We start from the raw sequence: 25377 nt of genomic DNA, 5'->3' as shown, positions 1-25377 counted from the left end.
TTATAAAAATAAGATGGTAGTTGCAATTCAAAAAAAAATGGCTCATAAAAGATATAAGATATAAAATTAAGGTAAATATCATTAATTTAAGGAATTTAAATCGACTAGTTTGAAAAACTTTAGTTAAAAATGTAAAATTAACAGTGGATAGTTCTTTAAATACATTAAGAATAAACAAAATGTTGGAATGGGGTTCCCCTTTCAGGAATAAAGAAAGACTCCTATCTCATAAGGCTCGGCATGGCCAAATTGATTAAGGTGTTTGACTCGTAATTTGAGGGTCGCAGGTTCGAATCCCCATCGCACCAAACATGCTCACCCTTTCAGCCGTGGGGGCATTATAATGTGACGGTCAATCCCACTATTCGTTAGTAAAAGAGTAGCCCAACAGTTACCCGTAAATGTTAAATTAGGGACGGCTAGCACAGATAGCCCTCGAGTAGCTTTGCGCGAAATTAAAATAATAAACAAAACAAACCTATCTGATAATTATGAAGTGGTTGGGTTATTACATTCTGATTATTCTTCAATTTTTGTCAATGGAAATTTAAGCAATATTCCTGATCTTGAACAGCTGGTAGATGAAAACAATGTGGAACAAGGTGAACACATTAATTTACTGGAGTTCAGTCAAAGTTGATTTTAATGCTACAAGTGAAGTGACTCAAAATTCAGTATTAGAACCTTTACTCCTTTATGATTTACAGTTTTAGAATCTGTGAACAGAATTTTAACACAATCCTAAAGCATTAAATAGCAGGTATATCTATTTCTTGCTGCTAGTGGTAATTACTTAATCAATGTGCTACAAAGATTATTGAATAATTAAGAGTTGGCTATTTTTAGTCAACTCATCACTTTGGATAACATGAAAGCCAACACATTACTTATCCATCTGGTACTGTCTTTTAATCTTTGCTCCTTAAGAGTAGGAATCCATATCTATATCTATATATGTATTCAATAAAAAAAAAAAACTGACCATATCAAATACTGGTAGTTCATCATTTACTACAGTTTGTATGTGTTCTCCTAAGATACTTTCTAAGGACCCTCACACATACTTTGCTGATCTTCTGTTTGGTGATTATGACAATCTTGCATCATTTTATTTAGTTGGATTACCAAAGACTTAATTTGAATTGTCAACTGGTAGATATGATAGATTATGCAAGCGAATTTAAATTATGTCACCAGTTACACATCCTCGTGACTCTTAGAAGTGTACTTTCTGCATTTACTATCTCTTAGTAGCAAGGAACAAAGTGAATAGAGATTATCTGTAATGTGATAGCCTATCTCTTTTTCAGGTTTGGTGGGATAATACATAGATATTACAAAAAAACAGAAGAAGTTAAAAACAGGTACACTAGTGTCGTGAACATAAATATAAATATAATGATATTGCAATAACACTCTATATCATTCAGTCCACTTGTATTACATTACAATAAAGAAAATATATCGAACTAACATTAAAATGAATAGCTAAATTAACATATCCAAATTGAAAGATAAAATAATTATTATATTTTCCAATAAGTTCAAAAATATTTTAAAACAGCATAACAATAGAAGGTAATAAACAATAAACTAAGGTTTTGGTGTTTTCAACCTTAACGTTACCTTATGCCCACAATTCAATTATGCACTAAAACACAAATTATCTTCAGTAGTATTAGCATATATATCTAAATGCCAGTTATAATCACAAGTTCGTGTTCCTAGAAAAATCTGGTTAAAAAACTAAAGAATTTCTTATTTCGGTAATAATTATATAAGAGGTCATATGTGTTATACGAAGACATATCTATTCATATTCGTAAAATTACTTTAAAACATTTTTGACGACATGTGAGACAGATACATTCTTTTTCCATTTAAACAGTTACTAGTTATTATTTAAAGAGTCACAAGTGTTTTCGCTTCACTTAAGTATGCCTAACGTCAATAATTGTCATTCTATTAGTGTGGTATGCAAATTCATATTTAGTATTTCTCATGTCGTTTAGTTTGAGGCCCAGCATGGCCAAGCGCGTTAAGGCGTGCGACTCGTAATCTGAGGGTCGCGGGTTCGAATTCCCGTCGCGCCAAACATGCTCGCCCTCCCAGCCGTGGGGGCGTTATAATGTGACGGTCAATTCCACTATTCGTTGGTAAAAGAGTAGCCCAAGACTTAACGGTGGGTGGTGATGACTAGCTGCCTTCCCTCTAGTCTTGCACTGCTAAATTAGTGGTGGCTAGCACAGATAGCCCTCGAGTAGCTTTGTGCAAAATTCATAAAACAAACAAACAACGTTTGGTTTGTGAGATGAGCATTTATTTTAAAACAATTCATACATTCGTGCTTCTAGCCGTGTGCCTAGTTTTAAGAATATCGCTAGTCAAGGAATATCGATAACTTATTTTCAGTCAAGGTATCTATTTCTCTGGATCATCAACCTATTGTATCACATGAACTTTCTCGTATAAAAGACTGTAAAAATGTACAGTGGTCTTTACACTGGTGAATAAGGTAAAACCATAATGGATTATTTTCCCTTATTTTGCTGTTGGACCCTCAATGATATGAATGGTGTATATGTACCAAGAGAGATTGAATTATAGAAGATTTTTATACAATGTCATGCTTTCTTCTTCTGGGGTAAGTAAATTCAGCAAGTTCTTCAATCAAAAAATTCTTCATCTCTACTAAAAGTACTATCCGTCGTAAAGTTAATAAAGATTAAATTATATTTTACTCAGTGTCAGATAATTTAGTTTCAACTTTATCATACATTTCCCAATGTTCCTTAAGCTATTGCAGTACTACTCTTTATTCTGAGAATAGTGCATTCACTTTGTCACAAGTTGTAGGCCTAAGTGCACAAGTAATATCAAATGATATTTGATATTACGTTTTTAAATACCCACTTCTTCCAAAGTTCCATCTTAATAATAAGTACATTGTATGCTACTGGTTTGAAGTCCATATTGGGTCAAATCTACTGTAATTTGTTTATCACGAATATTGAGTCTGTTAGTTTTACTGCTTGGACATCTTTCCACTGAAGTAACCTGAAGAAACACGACGTTTTTGTTCTGTCGTACTTTTATCACGAATATAAAGTATACAGTTAGCGTATAGTTGCGTCAAAAAATGTACTAAATTTTCATTGTACTTCACCAACTTCCTTGCACGTAAATAATTGTCCTCTACTGGAACAGTGGTAAGTTTTCGGAGCTACAAAGCTGAAATGCGAGGTTCTATTCCCAGTAGTAGCTTGAATAAACAGCCCAATAATATTTTAGCAGATTTTGTTTTGCTTCCATTGCATGATACAGACGGAAAAGTTCCCTGGTCGGATTTACAACTCTAAAATCAGGGGCTTGATTCCTCTAGGCGGACACAGCAGCTGGCCCGATATGACTTTACAAAAAGCAAATACACATATACACACAAACAAAAATTAAACAAGCTCGTATGATAAGCTATATTGCTTCAAAAATATTGAAAAATTAAAACCTGGTTCATAACTTAATATTAGAACATAAACCAAGATAAAAGTTTGTTGACTAGATCATTCTGAAAAAAACCTACAAAAAAAACACGTAAATGCTGGTGATAAGTCTAAAGGCTTATAATACTAAAAATCTCACTTTTCTATCCGTGGTTGGCAGAGTACAAATACCCTATTTGTGTATGCATAAACGAACAAAGGTCCAGCATGGCCAGGTGGTTGGGGTGCTCGACTTGTAACTTACAGGTTGCTGGTTCAAATCCTTGTCACACCAAACATGATGTCCCTTTTTAGCCGCAGGGTCGTTATAATTTCGGTCAATCCTACCATTCATTGGTAAAAGAGTAACCTAAGAGTTAGCGGTGGGTGGTGATGACTCCCTGCCTTCCCTCCAGTCTTACATTGTTAAATTACGGATGGCGAAATGAAAAAAACAACAATACGTTTTTCTGTAATCTCAGCACAAAAAAATAACGTGAGCAAGTCATATGACGATTATACTGTTATGAAACAGAATTGTCTAAAATAACCAACCTTAGTGTTTTTGTTGTACGACTTTACAGTTAAACATTCGTTTAACATATTTTTTTGCTCTTAAATTTCGCGCAAAGCTACACGAGGACAATCTGAGCCAGCCGTCCCTAATTTAGCAGTGTAAGACTAGAGGGAAGGCGGATAGTCATCACCACCCACCGCCAACTCTTGGACTACTTTTTACTTGGCTCGGCATGGCCAGGTGGATTTAGGCGTTCGACTCGTTATCTGAGGGTCGTGGGTTCGAATCCCCGTCGCACCAAACATGCTTGCCCTTTCAGCTGTGGGGCGTTATAATGTTACAGTCAATCCCACTATTCGTTGGTAAAAGAGTAGCTCAAGAATTGGCGATGGGTGGTGATGACTAGCTGCCTTCCTTCTAGTCTTACATTGCTAAATTAGGGACGGCTAGCGCAGATAGCCCTCGAGTAGCTTTGCGCGAAATTCAGAACAAACAAACAATACTCTTTTACCAACGAATAGTGGGATTGACCGAACATTAGAACGCCCCAACGGCTGAAAGGGTGAACATCTTTGGTGTGTCTGAAATTCGAACTCTCGACCCTCGGATTACGAGTCGAACGTCTGGCCATGCCTGACCGTAACATATCTGTCAAAACTTGTTAAGTTTAATCGCATGATTTTAGAAACTCGGGATGTATTTCCTTGATAATCGTTGAAAAGCCACTTAAAATGTTGCTGAACGTGATTTTAAGTTCGTATTTATTAACTAAATAACTATATCTATGTTGATAATTTCGTATCTTCCCCTTCTCTCTTTAAGACCTTATTCTGAACTAGTTTGGGGTCGACCGGTAATTTTGTAAGCCAAGAATTTTTACATCCGGATTTGCTGATCCAGTCGGCAACAGCATAGGACAAACAGGTTTGGTGACGGGGATTCGAACTCGCTACCTTCAGATTTCGTAAGAATAAGGTATCTTTAGAGGTGATAATCTGAAGCGTGTTTGTGTTTTTCTTATAGCAAAGCCACATCAGGCTATCTGCTGAGCCCACCGCGAGAAATCGAACCCCTGATTTTTAGCGTTGTAAATCCGTAGACATACCGCTGTACTAGCGGTGGGCTAAACTGGAGCACCCTTTACAATATTCATAATGTTTTGCTACCATGATTTATGATATAAAAATAGGTCGTTTTTAAAGATTCTCAATTGTTTATTAAGCTGTATCTTTCTATGTTTTTAAATTAACATTTAAAACTAATGTGAATACATTTAGTATATTTATAATAATAGGTTTATTGACTATTTCGTAGGATGCCAATTTTAGTTGAAATATTGCATTTTCTTCTCCCTATATCAAATTGGATATGTTCACTCGCCGTTTCCTGTTTAAAAACGAATCGATATCTTTTCTTGTTAGATTATTTTAGTTTTTACGTTGGGATGGGCACAACACACGAAGCTAATAAGAAACGTATATTACTCTAATCAATTAAAAATGAGAAATACAAATTATAAAAAGTCTCACAATTAGAATATTTCCAATTATAAAATCTAAAGCATCTTTAACAAAGAAAATGTTTTTCATTTTGATTTTTTCAGATTTTTACAGAAACGCTGATAATTTATACTTTCTTATGTAATCAGTGATAAAATATTTAAATTGATACACTTGTAAGCAAGTATAGAATAAATATCAAATTTAATGATCGAACTATTGTTCACATACAAGCTTTTATCTAGCATGTTGACTAATTTTTGCCTGTAAGAATCGTATTCGACGTCTACCACACTCTGTTTTTAGTTTTATGTACGCCTCTGACCCCTAACTTTAAGGAAAAGTTCAAGTTAAATAATAGTGTGAATAAATTTCAGAGTTGTCGACTTACGACAAAAATTTTATGCTATCAAGGTCTGAGGTGTGGGAGTACAAAACTCAATGCTTAAAATAAATGCTTATTTTCACTTGGGTCCCCCGCTGGTACAGCGGTAAGTTTACGGATTTATAACGCTAAAATTAGTTGCTCGAATACCCTTGGTTGGACTCAGCAGACAGTCCGGCGTGGCTTTTCTAAAAGAAAACGCACACACGCACATATTCACTTGGAATGTTTCTGAAGTGGTTGGACTGACGTAGATTTCCTGCAACACCCCTGGCTTAGTCACTGTGGTGTGAATGAACAAGGATCTTAATCATAACTGTGTGGGAGCCAATAACATTTCAGCTCGCGAAATATTAATACGTCAAGCAAAGAGAACATTATAATATTGCGAATATTCTTCAAATTTTGCTAAACCGACACTATGGATAATGTGAATTGAAGTTGTAATTGTGATTAGATCTCTTCAATCAAAGTAGTTTATGCTTATCTTGAACTTTTTCAACGGTCCCTAATTGGAAGTAATTTTTTAAGCTTTCGTTGCAGATGTCCTTGTCAGACGACTTGGTGTTCGGCGGCCATAGATGAGAATAAGAAGTTGAAAGAAAAGCGTTGAATCTCTAAATATCACCATATAATCGTTATTGAACAACATTAGTTTATTTCTGTGACTTAATGGTTTCATATCTTTAATAAATACAACATGTTACAATGTTAACTGTCGGATGTAGACTTAAACTGAAGTGAAATGTTTAGCTAAATATGTAAGATAATTACGGAGAAGTTCAGGTCGTATCGTTTATTTTTTTGGTTTCACCACTTTCGTTTGAGACTGTGTGAACAACGCACGTCGTAAAGAAAGGCCTATCCAAGCGGGACTAACGCTAACAGAAAACTTTGTAGGTGATTTTTAACGGTATTTCCACGACTGAACAAGGAATTTAAACAGTGGCAAGTTTGGACAATACTCGTCAAGTATTTTAAAAGAAATCTGTGTGCTTTGTTGTTAATTTTCTGGAAAACTGCAATATGAAGGTAATACTTTATTATCTAGAGTTAATATCGTGATGTATCTGTAACTCTAAGCTTACAGTAAATTATAAAAGTATTGTATTAGGTAACTGTTAAAAGTTACTGGAACCAGGCCCTAACTAAACTGGTGTTCATTCGACCGTTTTATTCCTCAACTAGTTTCATTTTACTTAGTTTTAACAAGTTAGAATAATTGGTTATTAACATGTAAAAATTAGGACACAACTGCATATCTGTGTAATATTTTGTAAATTTATTCACTCAGTTATTTAAATAATTTAAACTTAATATTTAAGGATATGTTAAGAATTTGCTGTTTATACAGTTACTAAAAACAGTTAAAACAAACGTTAGGACGCTTGAGATCTGTAGTCTGTATGAGTATTTTTATTACTACGAATATTAAAAGGAAGTATGTTCGTGGAGAAGGGTTAGAGAGTATTAGTATTAATACATTTTAAAATATGCTCATATTTTCATGCTCAGAATATATATTTAAAAACTTGGTAGTATTCGAACATATTCAGGTGTTTGGAATATGTTTTATTAACTGCTAAAATTGAGTTTCAATCAAAGCTAGATAATTTTACATTGCTTAAAACTGTTAAAGAATAGTCGGAATTTGTAATATTCATACAACTAAAACTATTACTGCTGGTAATAAGTATTTGTTACTCAACGTTGTTAATTTGTATGCAAATCGGGAACTGAATGATCAGCCATGTGATCTAATTTGCAAGAGATTGGTCATTTGGCTTTCTGTTATAAATAAGCACACGGTAGATGTGGTTATATATCTACACAGTTCAGAAAGGGCAACTTAGTACCAGTGCTGCATGCTTTAAATCAGAACGTTGACAAAGCTCGAGGTTAATCCTGACCAATCCTGTTGAAGAATTGTTTTCAGAACATCTTTAATATCTCGAGTCACGTAAACGAATATGACACTTCCCCCACGAGCATTTCACACAGGCGTGGAAACTACTCCAATTCAGTTTAACTTTTTTCTTTGTCGAATGTGTCGACCAATTTAACATAGTCAAATTGGCTAATCAACCACTGCACGGGTAGGCTGACATTAGGTCCAATTTCACCAGGACATGGTAGCAACAAGAGTCGAGGATGGAGTTTTGACAAGTAGTGTTGTTGTTTGTTTTTTTGTTCTTTGAATTTCGCGCAAAGGTACTCGAGGGCTATCTGCGCTAGCCGTCCCTAATTTAGCAGTGTAAGACTAGAGGGAAGGCAGGTAGTCATCACCACCTATTGCCAATTCTTGAGATACTCATTTACCAACGAAGAGTGGGATTGACTCTAACATTATAACGCCCCACGGCTGAAAGGGCGAGTATGTTTGGTGCGACGAGGATTCGAACCCGGGACCCTGAGATTAAGAGTCAAGCGCCCTAACCCACCTGGCCATGCCGGGCCAGTAGTGTTATTATTAATTAAATTATTTTACAGCGTGTAGAGACTTTTTTTTTTTTTTTTTGAATAACATGCATCTCACACCGGGCCTCTGTAATACAGACCTATCTTGTAACGACGTTTTCTAACCATCTTTACATAATGTTACATCGTCAGTCTGCGGCCGCATATATTTGATTCAATCTTCAAGAGTGTGCTTCACGATTGCAATGAAGCAGAATTGACGGATGATCCTTGTTTGTCTTCTCGCAGTGAGGGTGGTCTACTGTATTTAGGTGGCAGAATATTTGTACCACTGGTTTATAAATGGTCACATTCTACTAAAGGCATGTAAAGCTAATTCACAACATAGTGATATGATTAACTGGGTTCAAGTTGTCAGATAAATTTCCACAGAAGTAAAGTACCTAGACCATTTTTGAGATCTAGCCGCGATTCACAAAACATTGAGTACTTTGTAGTTTGTGATTCGCTTTAAAGTGATCGATGAAACAGTTGTTTATAAATTGAATGACCAGTTATTTGCGTTTCAAGTCACGACTGTTGCTAGGTGGCTAATTTCATGGAAGTAAACGGGTGTACTTATGTGTGATGGATATCATTTTATAATATTAATTTAGCATGTTTATAAATACTATCAGATACCTGTTCGAATACTTGAAAGGCAAATTTCCTGAAGCGGTGATGAATGAATAAATGTGCAGTCAACAAAATGACTCGTATCATAGAGTATATGCAATATTATTGTCTAGTGGTCCGTGTACAACTATATTTTGTCATTGCATGTGTTATTCTCATAAATAAAATTGCATTTGTGTGTGTGTGTGTGTGTGTGTGCAAACAAGACGGATTGTAATGCATTGTTGGCAAAAATGTTTTGGTTTTGTTGCTAGGTGCATCCAACACAACAGAACGCTTAGATTCACTAAATAGTCGAGGAGATTTTCTCGCTCGATGCTACTGTTCCTTATCAATTTACTGAGCGCAAGATAAGACCGCTACTGGAGTGAATGGTTTTAGACAGTTGCTATTTCTATAAGAAACGTCAGAGGGAAGATATTGAAACCAAATTACGCCTCATGGTACATTAAAATCATGCATGTATATAATACCAATATGAAATATATATAACGAACAACAACAAACATATTGTCAAACACGTTTCTCTCTATATAATGCATTCTTCCGTTTATGCTAGCCCGGCATGGCCAGGTGGATTTAGGCGTTCGACTCGTAATTTGAGGTTCGAATCCCCGTCGCACCAAACATGTTCGCCCTTTCAGCCGTGAGGGCGTGATAATGTCACGGTCAATCCCATTATTCGTCGGTAAAAAGAGTATCCCAAGGGTTGGCAGTGGGCGGTGGTGACTAGCTGTATTCCCTCTAATCTTACACTGTAAAAGTAGGGACGGCTAGCGCAGATAGCCCTCGTGTAGCTTTGCGCGAAATTCAGAACAAACCGTTTATGCTCTTTCGAAACATTTCTTTCAACTACTAAAGAGGAACGTTACGTTTTTTCGTAAAATTCCCTCACAAAAAAGGAAAACTTTTTTCTTAAGTTTTTTTTAGAGTGACCATTCAGTATATACAAAGACTGACACATTGATGTTGATGTCAATAGCAAATTTTAGGAACTGCAAAAAAAATGAATAATGTTTCTGTAATATACTTTTGTAAAGAAGTGTTTATATATATAGTTTTTTATTATGATTAACTATTCAGGAAATAAAGAGCGACAGGTACAGACATTTGGCGATCTACTTAATAAAAATTAGCTATTTATCTAATCTAATCTATGTATCTATATAGAATATGAATACTGAACAGTCAAGTAAAATAAAAGGGAAGGACTGCGTTAAAAACAGTAAATCCAAACCTCTGACTATTGATAATTTGTCATAAATAGAAACAAGCCCAAACGAAAATTAAAAACGCTGTACTAATTGAAAAGATCCCCATGGTACGTAATATAATAATACAATGTGGGATATAAAATGTACCATAGGTTGTGGAGATGATTGCGGAGGTAGGACTCATATAATGGATATAACATCTATTAGTCTTAACCTCTGTTCGCCACTCTCACACGACGAATAATTAAATAACCAAAGGAATATAAATAGAAATCTTCCTTCACTGTCTGTAGACAGTTGTGGGAAGGTGATTGCTCTCAAAAGTAAAAAAAAAGTAAATAAAAATAAAAAGTAAGTAATAAACAAAGTATAAGGTATTACCACTTGGAGATAAGTACGTTAAAAAAATTTACCTCCTGAAGTTGGCATTCCAGTCCTCATTATCTGTGTGTATATATAAGAGACCAATGTTCGTCTCTCCGCAGAACTCTTCCTACATTATAAGTCCAATTTGGGTGAAACTCGCCACGATTTTTTAACATTATAAGTGGAAGTTCCTAATGAGGTTTCATCACAGTTGTTTCTCTTACGTTTATTTATTGCCTGTTCACTTTATAAGAAATAAATCAGTAACAACGTTATAGAGGGTTTGATTTGTTTTGAATTTCGCGCAAAGCTACACGAGAGGTATCTGCGCTAGCCGTCCCTAATTTATCAGTCTAAAACTAGAGGGAAGGCAGCTAGTCATCACCACCCACTGCCAACTCTTGGGCTACTCTTTTACCAACGAATAATGGCATTGACCGTCACATTATAACGCCACCACTGCTGAAAGAACGAGCATGTTTGGTGTGACGGGGATTCCAACCTGCGATTACGAGTCGAGTACTTTAACAACTTGGCCATGCCAGGCCTTTAATGGTGGGTCGCGGGTTTGAATCCACGTTATACCAAACATGCTTGCCCTTTCAGTCTGGAGGGCGTTATAATCTGACGATAAATCCCACTATCCGTTGGTAACAGAGTAACTGAAGAGTTGGAGATGGGTGGTGATGACTAGCTGCTTTCCCTCTAGTTTTACACTGCTAAATTAGGGACGGCTAATGCAGATAGCCTTTGTATAGCTTTGTGCGAAATTCAAAACAAACAATCAACTTAAAATTGTTCCAAAATAAAAGATGTTATAAAATTAAAGAAATAATATACTTATTTTCTAACATTTTTTTCCAAAGTCGCTTCCTTGATGGTGGAGTAACTCTTCTTCCCTATATAAAAAAGTACATTAATTTGGCACTAGGTGGAGTACCCGTATCATGGACGGAATTCATGATCAGTGAAACATTATTTTAAGACAAGAAAACTTGTTTCCTTTATATATAATTTTCAAAGAACTCAAAACGTCTATAAAAACAGCAAAACACAAAATGTGAAACTGTAAGTTTGCATGTATCTCCTTATGGACTCAGCAAACTGTCATGCTAAATTTGATAAAGATCCATCAACAGAGTCGAAGTAGTGGTTAAAAAACCCATAGAAACCGCAAAATTGAAAATTTGTGTTTCCCTATGGATCTAGTGAACCTCCATACCAATCTGCGAAGTATTTACGTGAACATACAGCAGACAGTACTATTATATTTGTATAGATGACGCCAGTGCTTTAGATCCGTGTGTGGTGTATTCATGACGTCATATCTGCATCCTGAGAATGGAAAAAAATAAAATTCTCCGTGACAGGAAACGGGAAAGTTGTTACCCCTATTGCAAACTTACATGCACACAAAATTTCACGAAGTTGAGAGTTGAATATCGCGTAATGAAAACGTTTTTCCAGTATCATTCAAGCAGGAATTTCATTATAATACGATATTTATTATTATAAACGAAATAAATTTTTAATAACACTTCTAAAATTGTGTTAAAGTGCGTTTCATGCAGCATTTCAAAACGACTCTTCCAAATGGAGAATTACTGATATTTCAGAAAAGTGCCTTTTTATGCTGGAGAATCCAAGCGTATATTATGAATTGGATTGTTCTGTGACCGAAACAATCGCAAGTCCTTTATACGGGGCTCATTCTATACTAATTTCCAGGAAGTTAGTAATAACTTGATCTTCGTAAGTTACGTAAGTTGTGTTTTTATTTCAGTGTGAGAATAAATCGATCAAAAACGTCGAAAAACATGATGCCATAATTGCCAAACGGAAAAGCGATTCATCACGGATAAAGTCTGAATCATTCATTGAGAAGGAAAATGAGACGTCGGAATGTAAGTTACAGAGAGGAAGAACAAGAAAATTATGAGACAAGATCGTGTGAGAAGAAGCTAGAAAGAAACCCGAAATATAGACGCACATCGAAGAGCTTGCCAAAATATAGTTACAAAAAGTTAAGAGCAAATTTGTGACAGAAAATCACTCCATTCATAGGGCATCCGTTCATAGAAAATCATGATCCCCACCATAGGGCAGTGCTTCTGCTAGTTGTGCGACATCTATTATAAATTCTGATTCATCTTGAACTGTTTTGAAATTAGTAGTAAAGGTTTAACGAAATAATATATAACTTAATGAACTTTTGGCATATGTTACTTTACTCTCTAACTTGTACCCTGCTGGTACAGCGGTAGATCTACGGAATTTACAAGGCTCAAATCAGGGGTTAGATTCCTCTCAGTGAACACAGCAGGTAGCTCGATGTGGCTTTGCTGTAAGAAAACACACGCATACGCTTTAACTTAAGTCGAAATTTGGCACAAAGGATAATGAGAACTGGTTTTATCTTTCACAACTAAAGAAAACTTTGTAGAACCTAGAAAAAAATTCAAATAAAACTTGTTACGTGTTGTAATTTATCTTGGACGAGTCTCAGATTTATTATGTTAAAGTATTTCGATTTTAAATTGCTGAAAATTTTAATTTAAAAGTTAATTAAATGTCGATGGCTATAATATTTATGATATTTGCCAACAAGATTGATACAAACAATTTTATATATTAATACAAATATATTTTAATATACAATTAATAATGCTATTACAAATAGTTATTAAGAATATTGGTTTATATACAAATATTTTTCAAACTCACGAACAATATTCAGTCTTCTATCTGATCTGGAGCTGAATATTTTATCAACAGTCCAGGTTCACGAGGCATAAATTATTTTTATATTGATACACTTCACTTAACAGGAATGCTAGCTAGCTCCATTCTTGTTTGACTTAACGCAGTTTACAAGCTCTCTTTTTACCGAGGAGGATATCTCTTGTTTTTATATAAATACTAACTAACATCCAAAGTTCGTTATCTGCAGTTGGACGGTTCGTAATGTTCAAAATCTGTACATTTTCCTGGTCAAATATCTGTAGTTTTCCGATAAGTTTGAATCATAAGTATAGCTTCTGAAGCTTACAGTGTATGGACTGCAGCAACCAAAATTTATTCTATTACTGTCTCTCGGCTAGCTTTTAAACCAATCACATGAGATTTTCGAACGTTCAACAATGTTCGAAGACTAGGATTTTCTACATATTGTTGAATCTTGCTTTCGAGAATCTTCTACAAATTTAGAGAATAGATGGGACTTGCGCAATACACATCCAGCAATGCACGTCACATGCATTAAACTGAGACAAATGTAGGTATTAAAATAAATGAACAGCAGTAACTAGTAACTCTGTTACAAAATATTACTTGCAAAACTGAGTTTACAAACTTGTGATTTATTTGTTTTAAATGGCCCAGCATGGCCAGGTGGGTTAAGGTATTCGACTCGTAATCTGAAGGTCGCGGATTGAATCCCGGTCGCACCAAAGATGCTCGCCTTTTCAGTCGTGGGGTGTTATAATGTGATGGTCAATCCCACTATTCGTTGGTAAAAAGGTAGCCCAAGAGTTGGCGGTGGGTGGTGATGACTAGCTGCCTTCCGTCTAGTCTTACACTGCTAAATTAGGGACGGCTAGCGCAGATAGCCGTCATGTAGCTTTGCGTGAAATTCAAAAAACAAACTTGTTTTAAACCATCGACTTTATTACTAAATTAATTTACGTTATATAATATATTCATTTGCGCAAGAGAATAGTGGAAAATATGGTGCTATTGTTCAATTTATGAAGTTTGAAAGTGTTATTGGTATGACTTATCCCTTTATTTACGAACACGTTTAAGTGAGTGGCATATTTACAGTTATAACATGGTTTTAGTAAATGGTTGAACGTGATTCGTATGTTGTCATTCTGTTAACCGGAACTAATGATTAGAAAAACAGCTGTTTGTAACTAAATGTTTTCCTTGTTTGTTGAAAATTCGAGAACTCTCAGATTACTTCTACATGTCACACATTGTGACACATTAATTTTCCTTTTTTTTTTGTATATTCACATAACGTTTTGTAAGAGTTGTCTGCACTAGCTGTCCCTAATTTTCAACTAATAAGCTTAAGAGTATATAGCTAATGAACAGAACCTGCGGCCAAATCTTTGGTTACTTCTTAAGCGAATGGTGGGATTTGACTACCACTCTTATTACACATCCAAAATGTGTAACTCGGATTTTTATAAGTAACAAACCATAAATATTTCGATTCATAATCCATCAGGATGACCACTAGCTCATGCTCTGGTCCATTCTATCGTAAATTATAGTGAAATTAATATTATTTAGCTAAATTTATTTAATTAAGCAAGCTATGTGTCCCAGGATGTTTAACAATAATTCTATCAGTACTGTTCATCGTTGTTCATAAGGTGGTATTAATTATTTCAAGGACAGAGCGATTGGAGAGGGAATGGGGACATTTTCTCCTTCAACGGGGGGGGGGGTCCTATGTTTTAGTCAAAGTTACACACACAAACGTATTTAATATCAAGCGGTAAAAACTTGACTGTATATTTTCTCCTACGTCTGCACATTTATTTCTTTAATTAGTGAAATCAGATGATTAAAATATCACTTCATCCAGGGACTCCAGAAAACATCCTTTTCTCCAGCTCCAATAAACAATGAGACTTTTGAACTGTCCTTGATTATAAAAGGTTAAGAAATAAGTTTGAAATTGAACTCGGGTTTATATTATTAAAGAAAACTTTTGATATGAAGTGGTACTAGTTTTCCCTCTGTCGTTATTTTGTGATTATAAATAATTACCTGTGTTAAAAGATATTTGGCACGTTCGAGCTGAACGGCACCTTTTGCTACACGTGTGCTAAAAAGCAAAGTCGGCCACCCAGAAGTCCAAGCATAGTTGTTATTAATTTTGGACTGCTGACCAGGCAATTGCTACATACAGGGCTGTGAACCAATAGAGGGATTGGTCATTACTTTTGTAACTGATCCACAACTGCAGATCACGTTGATAATATCAGTTAGGCTACTCCCAACTCTCACTGTAAATAGATGTCTACTCAATTTATCTATTCAATTGTATTTTGAAATACCAGTAAGAGCTTCTAAGACATTTCAATAAAATCATTATAAAAAGTAATAAACATACGTAAAAACTACCTCAAAATAAACCGAATAATTGATTCTCAGTATTATCTACACTCATCTGAATAATATATACATACACACACACACACACACCTTAGCGTGTAAGTTTTACATTTAGATAAATACTGGGTGTGTGTGTTTTCTTATAGCAAAGCCACATCGGACTATCTGCCGAGTCCACCGAGTTAAATACTGCAATTTATGTTTTACTTCATCAGTAAAATAATATGGCGTTATTTTATTGAAAATTCAATGTTTCATTTCGTTATTACTGCCTTACAATTTGTTGAGAAAAAAATTCTGGTGTTTATAAATGGTGGAACGTAATCGACTTTTAGTTGGTTTTTTTTCCCAATTAATAGGCTTAAAATTAAACAGTAAAATAAAGCTTCAACACACCGTTGTAAAAGAGAAACAACTATTTCTCGTAACCCCTCCTCCACTTCTGAAATTAAAATTTCGTCTCTTCGTGCTCTTTTACCTAGATATACAAGTGTTACAAAACACGATAATGAGGGATGACACCAAGATAAATATAATATTCCCTCCCAAATGACCTTTATAACAGCAAAAATGGGTGTTTGTAGTGTGAATAAAGTACACAAAGTTATCTAACTGACACTAAGTTACCCCTCATTTCATAATTCATTGGATGCTAACACTGCTGTCTTTAATGAACAGGCTTTTTATTTATTCTATTGATATTGTCGTTTTTGAGAAAGCCAAAGGAGAAAATGTATAAGGCTTTGTTGGTCTATTGTTACTTTTCTTAAAGTCATCATTTTTATAGATAAATGTATGGTGACCAGCGGTCATCATATATTTCTTATGGTTAATGAAAATGACTTTTAGCCATTCAAAAATCATCAAATTTAGGTTAGCCACGTTGTAGGTCGTGCGTAAAGGATGGCACATAATATATTCTTGTCTATGGGGCTTTGATTAGGAATAAAGAATATTCGTGAAAATATATATGTATATATATATATATATTATAATGGAACTCTTGCTTATATGATACTGGATTTTTTTTTTATTTCGTGATGTGCAATCCCCAACTACGCGAAATTTTTATCCTGTGTGCATGTAGATTTGTAAAAGAGTCACAATTATTCCGTTTCGCCTCCGTTTCCCGTCATTGAGAATAACTATTTTTCTCCATTCTTAGAGTGTAGTTATAACGTCATGAATACGTCACACGTGGATCTAATGCACTGGCGCCATATATAGTCAGCTAGTATATATTTATGTGTTTTTCAATGGTAGAAGTGAGTTTATATTATTGTCCTACGGAATGTGAAAGTGACTTTTACGTCACGATACGAATACAGTATTTGTATTGACACAAATACGTTATGCATATTTAATCTGTAAAAGCATTTTATAGTTGAAGAATACACGTGTGTTTGTGTTTGAAAATGGAACTAGCGTTTGAAATAGAATTATACGTGTATACAATTATCCCAGACTATATATGAGATTCAAAAATATTTTACTAAAACAGTAAGTTACCCTTCACTTTATGACTTCCTTCGTCTGTCAACTCACCTGTTAGTTTTTAATCAATACATGATTGTAATTTGGCATGAAATATTTAACTTTTAGAAACGTCATGTTAACTTCGCTTTTCAGTTTTCGTTATTTTACGCTCTTCGGTATGACGTACCTTGGTAAGTAAAGGAACTGGGGGAGTTCTGTAACTAATCCGAATATCTACATATGCTTGTGTTTTTGAGAGATGGCAGCTCATAAGCAATAGGAAAGCTTTTGCAGTAAGCTTGGTAGTATTGTAAAACAAATAAAATATTAATATATGTTGCATTAGAGCAACAGAAGTGTAAACTTAATGTTGCTTTTTTGTTCATAATTAAATCTACTTGCGTTTGTCAGACATATTGTATAAGGCCTGGCATGGCCAGGTGGATTAAGGCGTGAGACTCGTAATCTGAGGGTCGCGGGTTCCCATCCTCGTCGCGCCAAACATGCTCGTCCTTTTAGCTGTGGGGGCGTTATAATGTGACGGTCAATCCCACTATTCGTTGGTAAAAGAGTAGCCCAAGAGTTGGCGGTGGGTGGTGATGACTAGCTGCTTTCCCTCTAATCTTGCACTCCTGAATTAGGGACGGCCAGCGCAGATAGCCCTCGAGTAGCTTTGCGCGAAATTCAAAAACAAACATATTGTATATGTAAATCTATATATTTTAAGTAAATAGAGTTTCAGTAAATGGACCAAGTAAATTTTGCGTTTTTGTATTGAAATGCGTATTTTGAATGATTTGATTAATACATAAATAATAACAACACTTCAGCATTTCTAAAATGTTTCTTCTTCTACCCACTGTAGTATTATGTATGATTTATTTTAATAAGTGTAATTTAATCGCACAGAAGACTTGTTTTCAAATATGTGTACCAAATCATTAGATTTTTCGAAAATCTATAGAGGTCCGACATGGCCAGGTGGTTAAAACACTCGACTCGTAATCCGCGGTTTCGAATCACCGTCACACCAAACATGCTCGCCCTTTCAGCCGTGGGGATGTTATAATGTGACAGTCAATCCCACTATTTGTTGGTAAAAGAGTAGCTCAAGAGTTGGCGGTGGGTGGTGATGACTAGCTGCCTTCCCTCTAGTCTTACACTGCTAAATTAGGGACGGCTAGCGCAGATAGCCCTTGTGCAGCATTGCGCGAAATTCAAAACAAACCAAATCGATCTGTAGAACTGGACAATAATACAACACAAATAATGAAAAAGCCGAAGCTTTCAAAGCTCAACTTCAAAATACATTTAAAACTCACTCTGATCCAGATACGAGTACATATTTCTACAATAAAGTCACCAACCATATACTAAACAATTTGAACCAATAAACATAACTAAGACAAACACAAGACCTATCACAAACTTTGAAAACACGATACTAACGAAAGAAATATCCCTACAAGAACTTCTTGAAGCAATAGAAAACAAAAACAAATCTCCAGGTGAAGATGAAATACAAGCCATCCTTCTAAAAAAGAGCACTCCGAAATTGTTTGACCACCTAAAAACACTTTTTAACCTATCTGTATCCTCAGGATACATCACAGTTTCTTGGAAGCTCGCTAATATATTAATGTTCCATAAGGAAGGAAAGCCAGCAAATAAACCTAATAGCTACCGACCAATCAGCCTGACCAGCTGTATAGGCAACATTCTCAAAAGAATAATCAGTAATAGACTCTCCACATTTTTGGAGATAACATCAAAATTACCAAAAGAACAAAATTTAGACACAACTCGTAGTCTTTATGAAATTGATAAAACACAACAAAACAACAGCCAGAATTATATATGAATGGTACGCTACTTCAGACTGCCTCATCGGTAAAATTTTTAGGCCGAACCCATGATTCAAAATTAACTTGGATTGATTATGTCAACGAAATTAAAAATAAAGTTTGGCGAAGAACCAGCTGTGCTAGGAATCTAACTGGCAAGAACAGTGGAGCATTAACAGACAACATACTAAAAATTTACAAAACATATATTCGATCTGTAATAGACTCTGCAGCTCCAGCATGGATAACTGTAAGCAATAAAATAATTAAAACCAAACTACAAACAATCCAAAATACACTTCTCACAACAGTATACAGAGTTCCAAGAACCATATCATCTCAATTCATAGACAAATATTCAAACATACCAACCATACCAGATAGACTCCCATATAGTACAATAACGTACTTCAATAAAAATTGGATGAAAAATGAATTACTGTGCAAACTAGATAGGTACCTCATACATGATGAAGTTAGTCCTGAACATCTCTCCCCCAGTCAATTTATATTTTAAACATAAAAAAACAGTTTCTTTGTTTTTTGATGTTCGTTCTTAGGTGCAGAAATAAGTAGTGGGGTATTTATGCTCTGTCTATAACAGATATCGAAACGCGATTTTAGCATCATAAGCCCTCAAAGTTACACCTCAGCCAAGGGGGTGGCTGTTATTTTCTATGATTAACTGTGGTTTTGTCGACAAGTTAACTACAAAATTGTCTCTAATGATTGACTTGGTCTTATCCTAAACGAAAGGGTTCCTTAAAGTTTAGAAAACTGTGGATTTCAGAACTTCGGGAATTTTATATTGTGACGTTGGCATAATTTAGTGTGTTTATGTCTCGTTTTTAACTTATTTATATGGATATCTTTCAGACCTTTTTCTCCAAACGTATCGTTTAAGGTCTCTTAATTTTAATGTATTCTTACAGAACTCTAGTAATTTTAAAATTGGCTTCCTTCCCGCAATTTAGGTGTGTGTGTGTTTTCCCCCAAATCTATTTATTTGTTATTTCTGTACTTCTAGTTGTTATATCATGTTGTATTTTTAATGTTAATAACATTTGGTGACGAAACTTACGTAACCGGTAAGTACTCAACTGAGCATTAATAGGATTGGCTTGTCTTGTCCAGTGGATGACATATTGTTCATGAGATACTGTTAGTTTGTTTGTGTTTATAATTTATGTTTCGCTGATCTTAAGCTTGTCCCGACTGAGCGAGTAATGCAAAAAGGGAATTTCCGTACCAACCACTTACTGTAGCTTGTTCCCTACTACTTTATTACAATATACACAAAAATAAGCTTAACGGTAGGCCTCGCGTCAAGCACCATTTTCATGATACGTTCCGACATTAAGCCATCAGTTCTATGTGGGTCGACACTGTTTTTACTTTAATCACGAAAACTTAGAATGGGATTGTGATGTTAAAATATTTCTATAAGATTACCGGTTTACTGATTTCCTGCTAAAAAGTTATTTCAACTGTGTTGGTTAGGAAAATCGTGAGTTTAATAAGATAGTATTTTTGAAACTTTTTTTACGTTCAATTTTATTGTTATTAAAGAAGTAATTGAAACATATCGTGCTCAATGATGTTGTAATAATTTAGGAGTTGAAAGAAGAAAACGGTGAGTTATTTCACTGTGAATTTAATGGTAAGTAATATATATGTTTTCAAAATATTTTTTCCTATATTTTGCTATCTTTTATTGAGTAGTCCTTAAGAATAACTGCAGAATATCAGAATATATGTTTTCACGATTGCAGCCAGGTTTTTATAACTACATATTAAAATGTGAGGATGATTTTTGTAGGTTAAATATTTTAATATAAAAACGCAATAGGCCCAGCATGGCCAAGCGCGTAAGGTGTGCGACTCCTAATCCGAGGGTCGCGGGTTCGCGCCTGCGTCGTGCTAAACATGCTCGCCCTCCCAGCCGTGGGGGTGTATAATGTGACGGTCAATCCCACTATTCGTTGGTAAAAGAGTAGCCCAAGAGTTGGCGGTGGGTGGTGATGACTAGTTGCCTTCCCTCTAGTCTTACACTGCTAAATTAGGGACGGCTAGCACAGATAGCCCTCGAGTAGCTTTGTGCGAAATTCCAAAACAAACAAACAAAATAAAAACGCAATTGGTTTCAAAACGCATGTTAATCTTTTTCTAACGGTGTAAAGCCAATCCATTTAGGCTTATCGTCTGTGGCATCTGTTTGTATGTGTGAGATATGAGAGAATGTTTTATTTAATGTATTTTATTACCCTGTGTACTTCATCATGCTGTTTCAATTAATAATGAGTAGGAAAGCAACAATTTATGATTATAAGAACATACAACATTTTTGACAAAATATTGATCTGTCTTCTTCTGACAAGCATAATCTGTACTAAGCAATTTTGTGCATGTATATTTGATAATAAAATCCCACATACCATGTTTATTAGTGTTAAATAGATTTGAACTTATCTCATGTTTTATTTCATCTAAATGAAATTATTTCCTTGTTGTTTTCCAACACAAGTTACTTCTTCTTAGGACTGATTAGTAATCCAAACAAAATCATATTTTTGTGCTTTGAAGAATGTTGTATCTTTTGTATATGGTGAATTCTAGTGTCAATTAAAGCTACTGTGTTTAAATTTTTATTGTGGTTGGTCTTTTGTTATAAATTTTTCAGTTATTAGGTATGTAATTGTTGTTCTCAAGGATCCGTTTTTTTATTAGATGCCACGTTTTAAATCATCATGCTATAATGGAACACTAGCTTGTATGATACTGGAAAAACGTTTTTATTACGCAATGTGCAATCCCCAACTTCACGAAATGTTTATTCTATATGTATGCAGACTTGCATTAGAGGTCGCGATTTTGCCATTTCGCCTCCTTTTCCCATCACGGAGAACTTTTATTTTTCTTTATTCTCAGGGTGCAGATATAACGTCATGAATACGTTACACACGGATCTAATGCACTAGCGCCACGAGAAATCGGCTAGTAAGATTAATACTCAACAGCAAAGTAAAATAAAACAAGATCAAAAGGAAGGACTGCGTTGAAAACGGCAAATCCAAACTTCTGACTAATGATATTCTGAAAAGTAAAAACAAGCTTTAACACAAATCAAATCAAAGACTGCATAAACCAAAGGATCTCCAGGGTACAGGCTGTAATGTGGGATATAAAATGTATTCTTGGCTTTAGAGGTGATTGAGGAAGTAGGACCCACAATACGATGGGGATACACCGTCTATCAGTTTACAGAGGTTAAAACAGAAAGAAAGACTTCATATTTCTAAGGAAGTCTTTTAAAGCTGGTTAGCCATAATTCTAATTTATGATCAATGATCTGGTTTAAAAAACATAAGTTCCTGTTTGTTTAAAAAACAATTTAAATCGTGAAAATGATTCTAAACCGACATTGTGTTCTGTTTTTTTTTCGATAAAAGTACTTCGTCGTTAAAATTAAATAATGTTTTCAATACTGTTTGGAATTTTTCGTTATTACTAAGAATGAGCAATGTATATTGAAAACGTAATTAAATTTCTTATTTACCAAATTTTGGATAATAGTGTTACAACACTAAGGAATAGATCACTTGCCTTCAAATATATCCAACAAGTTTTTGCATTCTTCCTTCGTTGATAAGATTAACACAGAAATAAAACAAATTCATCACTGATTTCCAAGCTCTAGTTTGTTTAAACACAAATTTAAAATGTACAACGATGAACTGACTTACTAACTCACTGATTCTGACTTACTAACTCACTGATTTTTAACTCTTTTTACAAAATTTGTTTTCCCCAAATCTGACGAAGTCTCCCACGTCATATCAGATCTGTATCTAAACATTTGGGAAGTTTTAGAGGTCACGTTATAACTATCACACCCAAACTTTCTTTAACATGTACAAAACAACGTATAAATTAATGTAATAAAAACACAGTATTCAGTAATAGCATTACTGTATGTAATTAAGATTAGGCTAAACCAATCACTGTGCTTTTATTTAATATTTAAAAATGAAATGTTAAAGGATGTTAGTTAGCTCAGTTTAATCATGTATATATTCCACTTTGTACACACGTAGTAGCATATACTTTGTTCAAAAGTATAGTGTTTAGTTAATACAAATGTGTAAGAAGATTGTGTTTTCCAATATGATGTGTAAGTTTATCATAAAGATTGGTTTGGTTTGTTTTGAATTTCGCGCAAAGCTACTCGAGGGCTATCTGCGCTAGCCATCCCTAATTTAGCAGTGTGTAAGACTAGAGGAAGGCAGCTAGTCATCACCACTCACCGCTAACCCTTGGGCTACTTTTTTACCAACGAATAGTGGGATTTACCGCACATTATAACGCCCCCACGGCTGAAAGGGCGAGAATGTTTGGTGCGACAGGGATTCGAACCCGCGGATTACGAGTCGAGTGCCTTAACTATCTGGCCTTGCTGGGCCTTATTATAAAGAAGCACAATTGGAATGTGATCCAGGGATTGTGCTAACCACAAAAGGTGCCTCAAGTTTATTTTATACTCATTGAATCACTTTTGGACAAAACCTCAACAGCGCGTGCTTTATTGGACGTATGAGTGAGTTGCCTCGTGAGATTTTATTCATATTTTTACTGTAGGTGCAAGAAAAAACGGGAAATACATCATAATAGAATGCATAACGTACTGCCTGCCATTCATTGTCAACCTTTGTTCTATTAAGTACCTTTGGAAACGTGTTTTGTTCCTTATATCTAAGATAAGCAGTTTCAACCTGGTTGTTGGCTGTAAATGACATATTTTATAATACAGATTTTGTATGGTGAGACTGAAAATAATCAAATCCACACAATCGTCCTACAGTGTAACGTTTAATACAGTTTTACCTCCAGTGGACTTAGTTTATGGACTTATAACGTTAAAATCCGGGGTTCGATTTCCTTCGGCAGGCAAAGCAAATAGTATAGTGGGGCTTTGCTCTAAAAGAAACAAACTTACGTGTCAGAAGTTTAAGCTTACGTAGTCGCTCAGTCAGTTACCACTGGTTGACTGCTACAGGCTTTCCAAGCAACACGTATTCACTTTACATTGCTAGTACTGATACACTATACTTACAGAACGGTCGATCGAAGAAATGGTTTATGACATTTACTGGACATGTACTAAACATGCACTTGTAAAAGTTAGGTTTGTTTTGAATTTCCCACAAAGCTACACAGGGCTATCTGCGCTAGGCGTCCCTAATTTATCAATGTAAGACTAGAAGGAAGGCCACTGCCCACCGGCCAACTCTTGGGCTATTCCTTTACAAGTGAATATTGAGATTGGTCGCCACATTATGATGCCCCCACTGCTGAAAGGGCGAGCATGTTTGGTGCGTCGGGGATTCGAACCCCCAACCCTTGGATTACAAGTCGAGTGCCTTAACCACCTAGCCATACCGGGCCTGTTAAAGTTAGGGAATATCCTAGCTCTTAAACATTCCTGATATCACAACGTTTCTGTATCTGTTAAGTTTGTACAGTCATCCAGCACACAACGTCCCCCGATGGGACAGCGGTAAATCCATGAGGTTCGATTCCTCGCGGTGGACACAGCAGATATCTCGGTGTGGTTTTACTTGAATTAAAACAACAACAGACATGGGAGCTGGCATGGCCTGGTGGTTAGAGTGCTCGACTCGCAATCTGAGGTTCACGGGTTCGAAGTCTTGTCACCGAACATGCTCGTTCTTTCAGTCGTAGAAGCTTTATAATGTGACGGTTAATTCTTCTATTCATTGGTAAAAAACAAATTATTGAAGTGTTGGCGGTGGGTCGTTGTTCCCTCTAGTTTATCACTACTAAATTAAAGACGACTAGCGCAGACGGCCCTCGTGTAGCTTTACGCGAAATTCAAAACAAACCATACACATAAACTTATCAACCTAGATATACAATTAGATGGAATTTTACATGTGTGTTTTGGATGTCTTAAAAAAATGTAAGCCCCGGCATGGCCAGATGGTTAAGGCACGCGATTCGTAATCTGAGGGTCGCGAGTTTGAATCCCTGTCACACCAAACATGCTTGCCCTTTCAGCCGTGGCGGCGTTATAATAGTGGTCAGTCCCGCTATTCGTTGGTAAAAGAGTAGCCAAGAGTTGGCGGTGGGTGGAGATGGCTAGCCACTTTCCCTCTAGTCTTACACTGCTGAATTAGGGATGGCTAGCGCAGATAGCTCTTATGTAGCTTTGCGCAAAATTCAAAACAAACTAAATAAAAAAAAAAATGTAAAAGAGACTTTTTGGACGGTTTTAGTTTTCGCAATATTTTCTTCCATTACAAATTACTAACATAATTATCTTACGTTTCTTATAAAACAGACGGTTAATGTGAAGT

At 35.4% G+C, this 25377-nt stretch overlaps 1 protein-coding gene across 3 annotated transcripts in view; it reads left to right on the top strand.

The window, feature by feature from the left end:
* Window positions 1-6316: 6316 nt before the first annotated feature.
* Window positions 6317-25377, top strand: part of LOC143234357 (protein alan shepard-like) — a 130153-nt gene continuing 111092 nt past the window's right edge. Inside the window, exon 1 of one of the 3 annotated variants that reach the window (XM_076471653.1) lies at window positions 6317-6912. In XM_076471653.1, the coding sequence (XP_076327768.1) occupies window positions 6907-6912 (6 nt within the window). In that variant the 5' untranslated portion in view covers window positions 6317-6906. The remainder of the gene's footprint in view (window positions 6913-25377) is intronic. The other 2 variants (XM_076471656.1, XM_076471658.1) reach the window with 2 other exon arrangements.

The sequence above is a fragment of the Tachypleus tridentatus genome, chromosome 12 (genome assembly GCF_004210375.1).
Source record: "Tachypleus tridentatus isolate NWPU-2018 chromosome 12, ASM421037v1, whole genome shotgun sequence".
Lineage (NCBI taxonomy): Eukaryota > Metazoa > Arthropoda > Merostomata > Xiphosura > Limulidae > Tachypleus > Tachypleus tridentatus.
The sequence above is the reverse complement of the archived record's forward strand: the minus strand, read 5'-3'. Positions and strand labels throughout refer to the sequence as shown.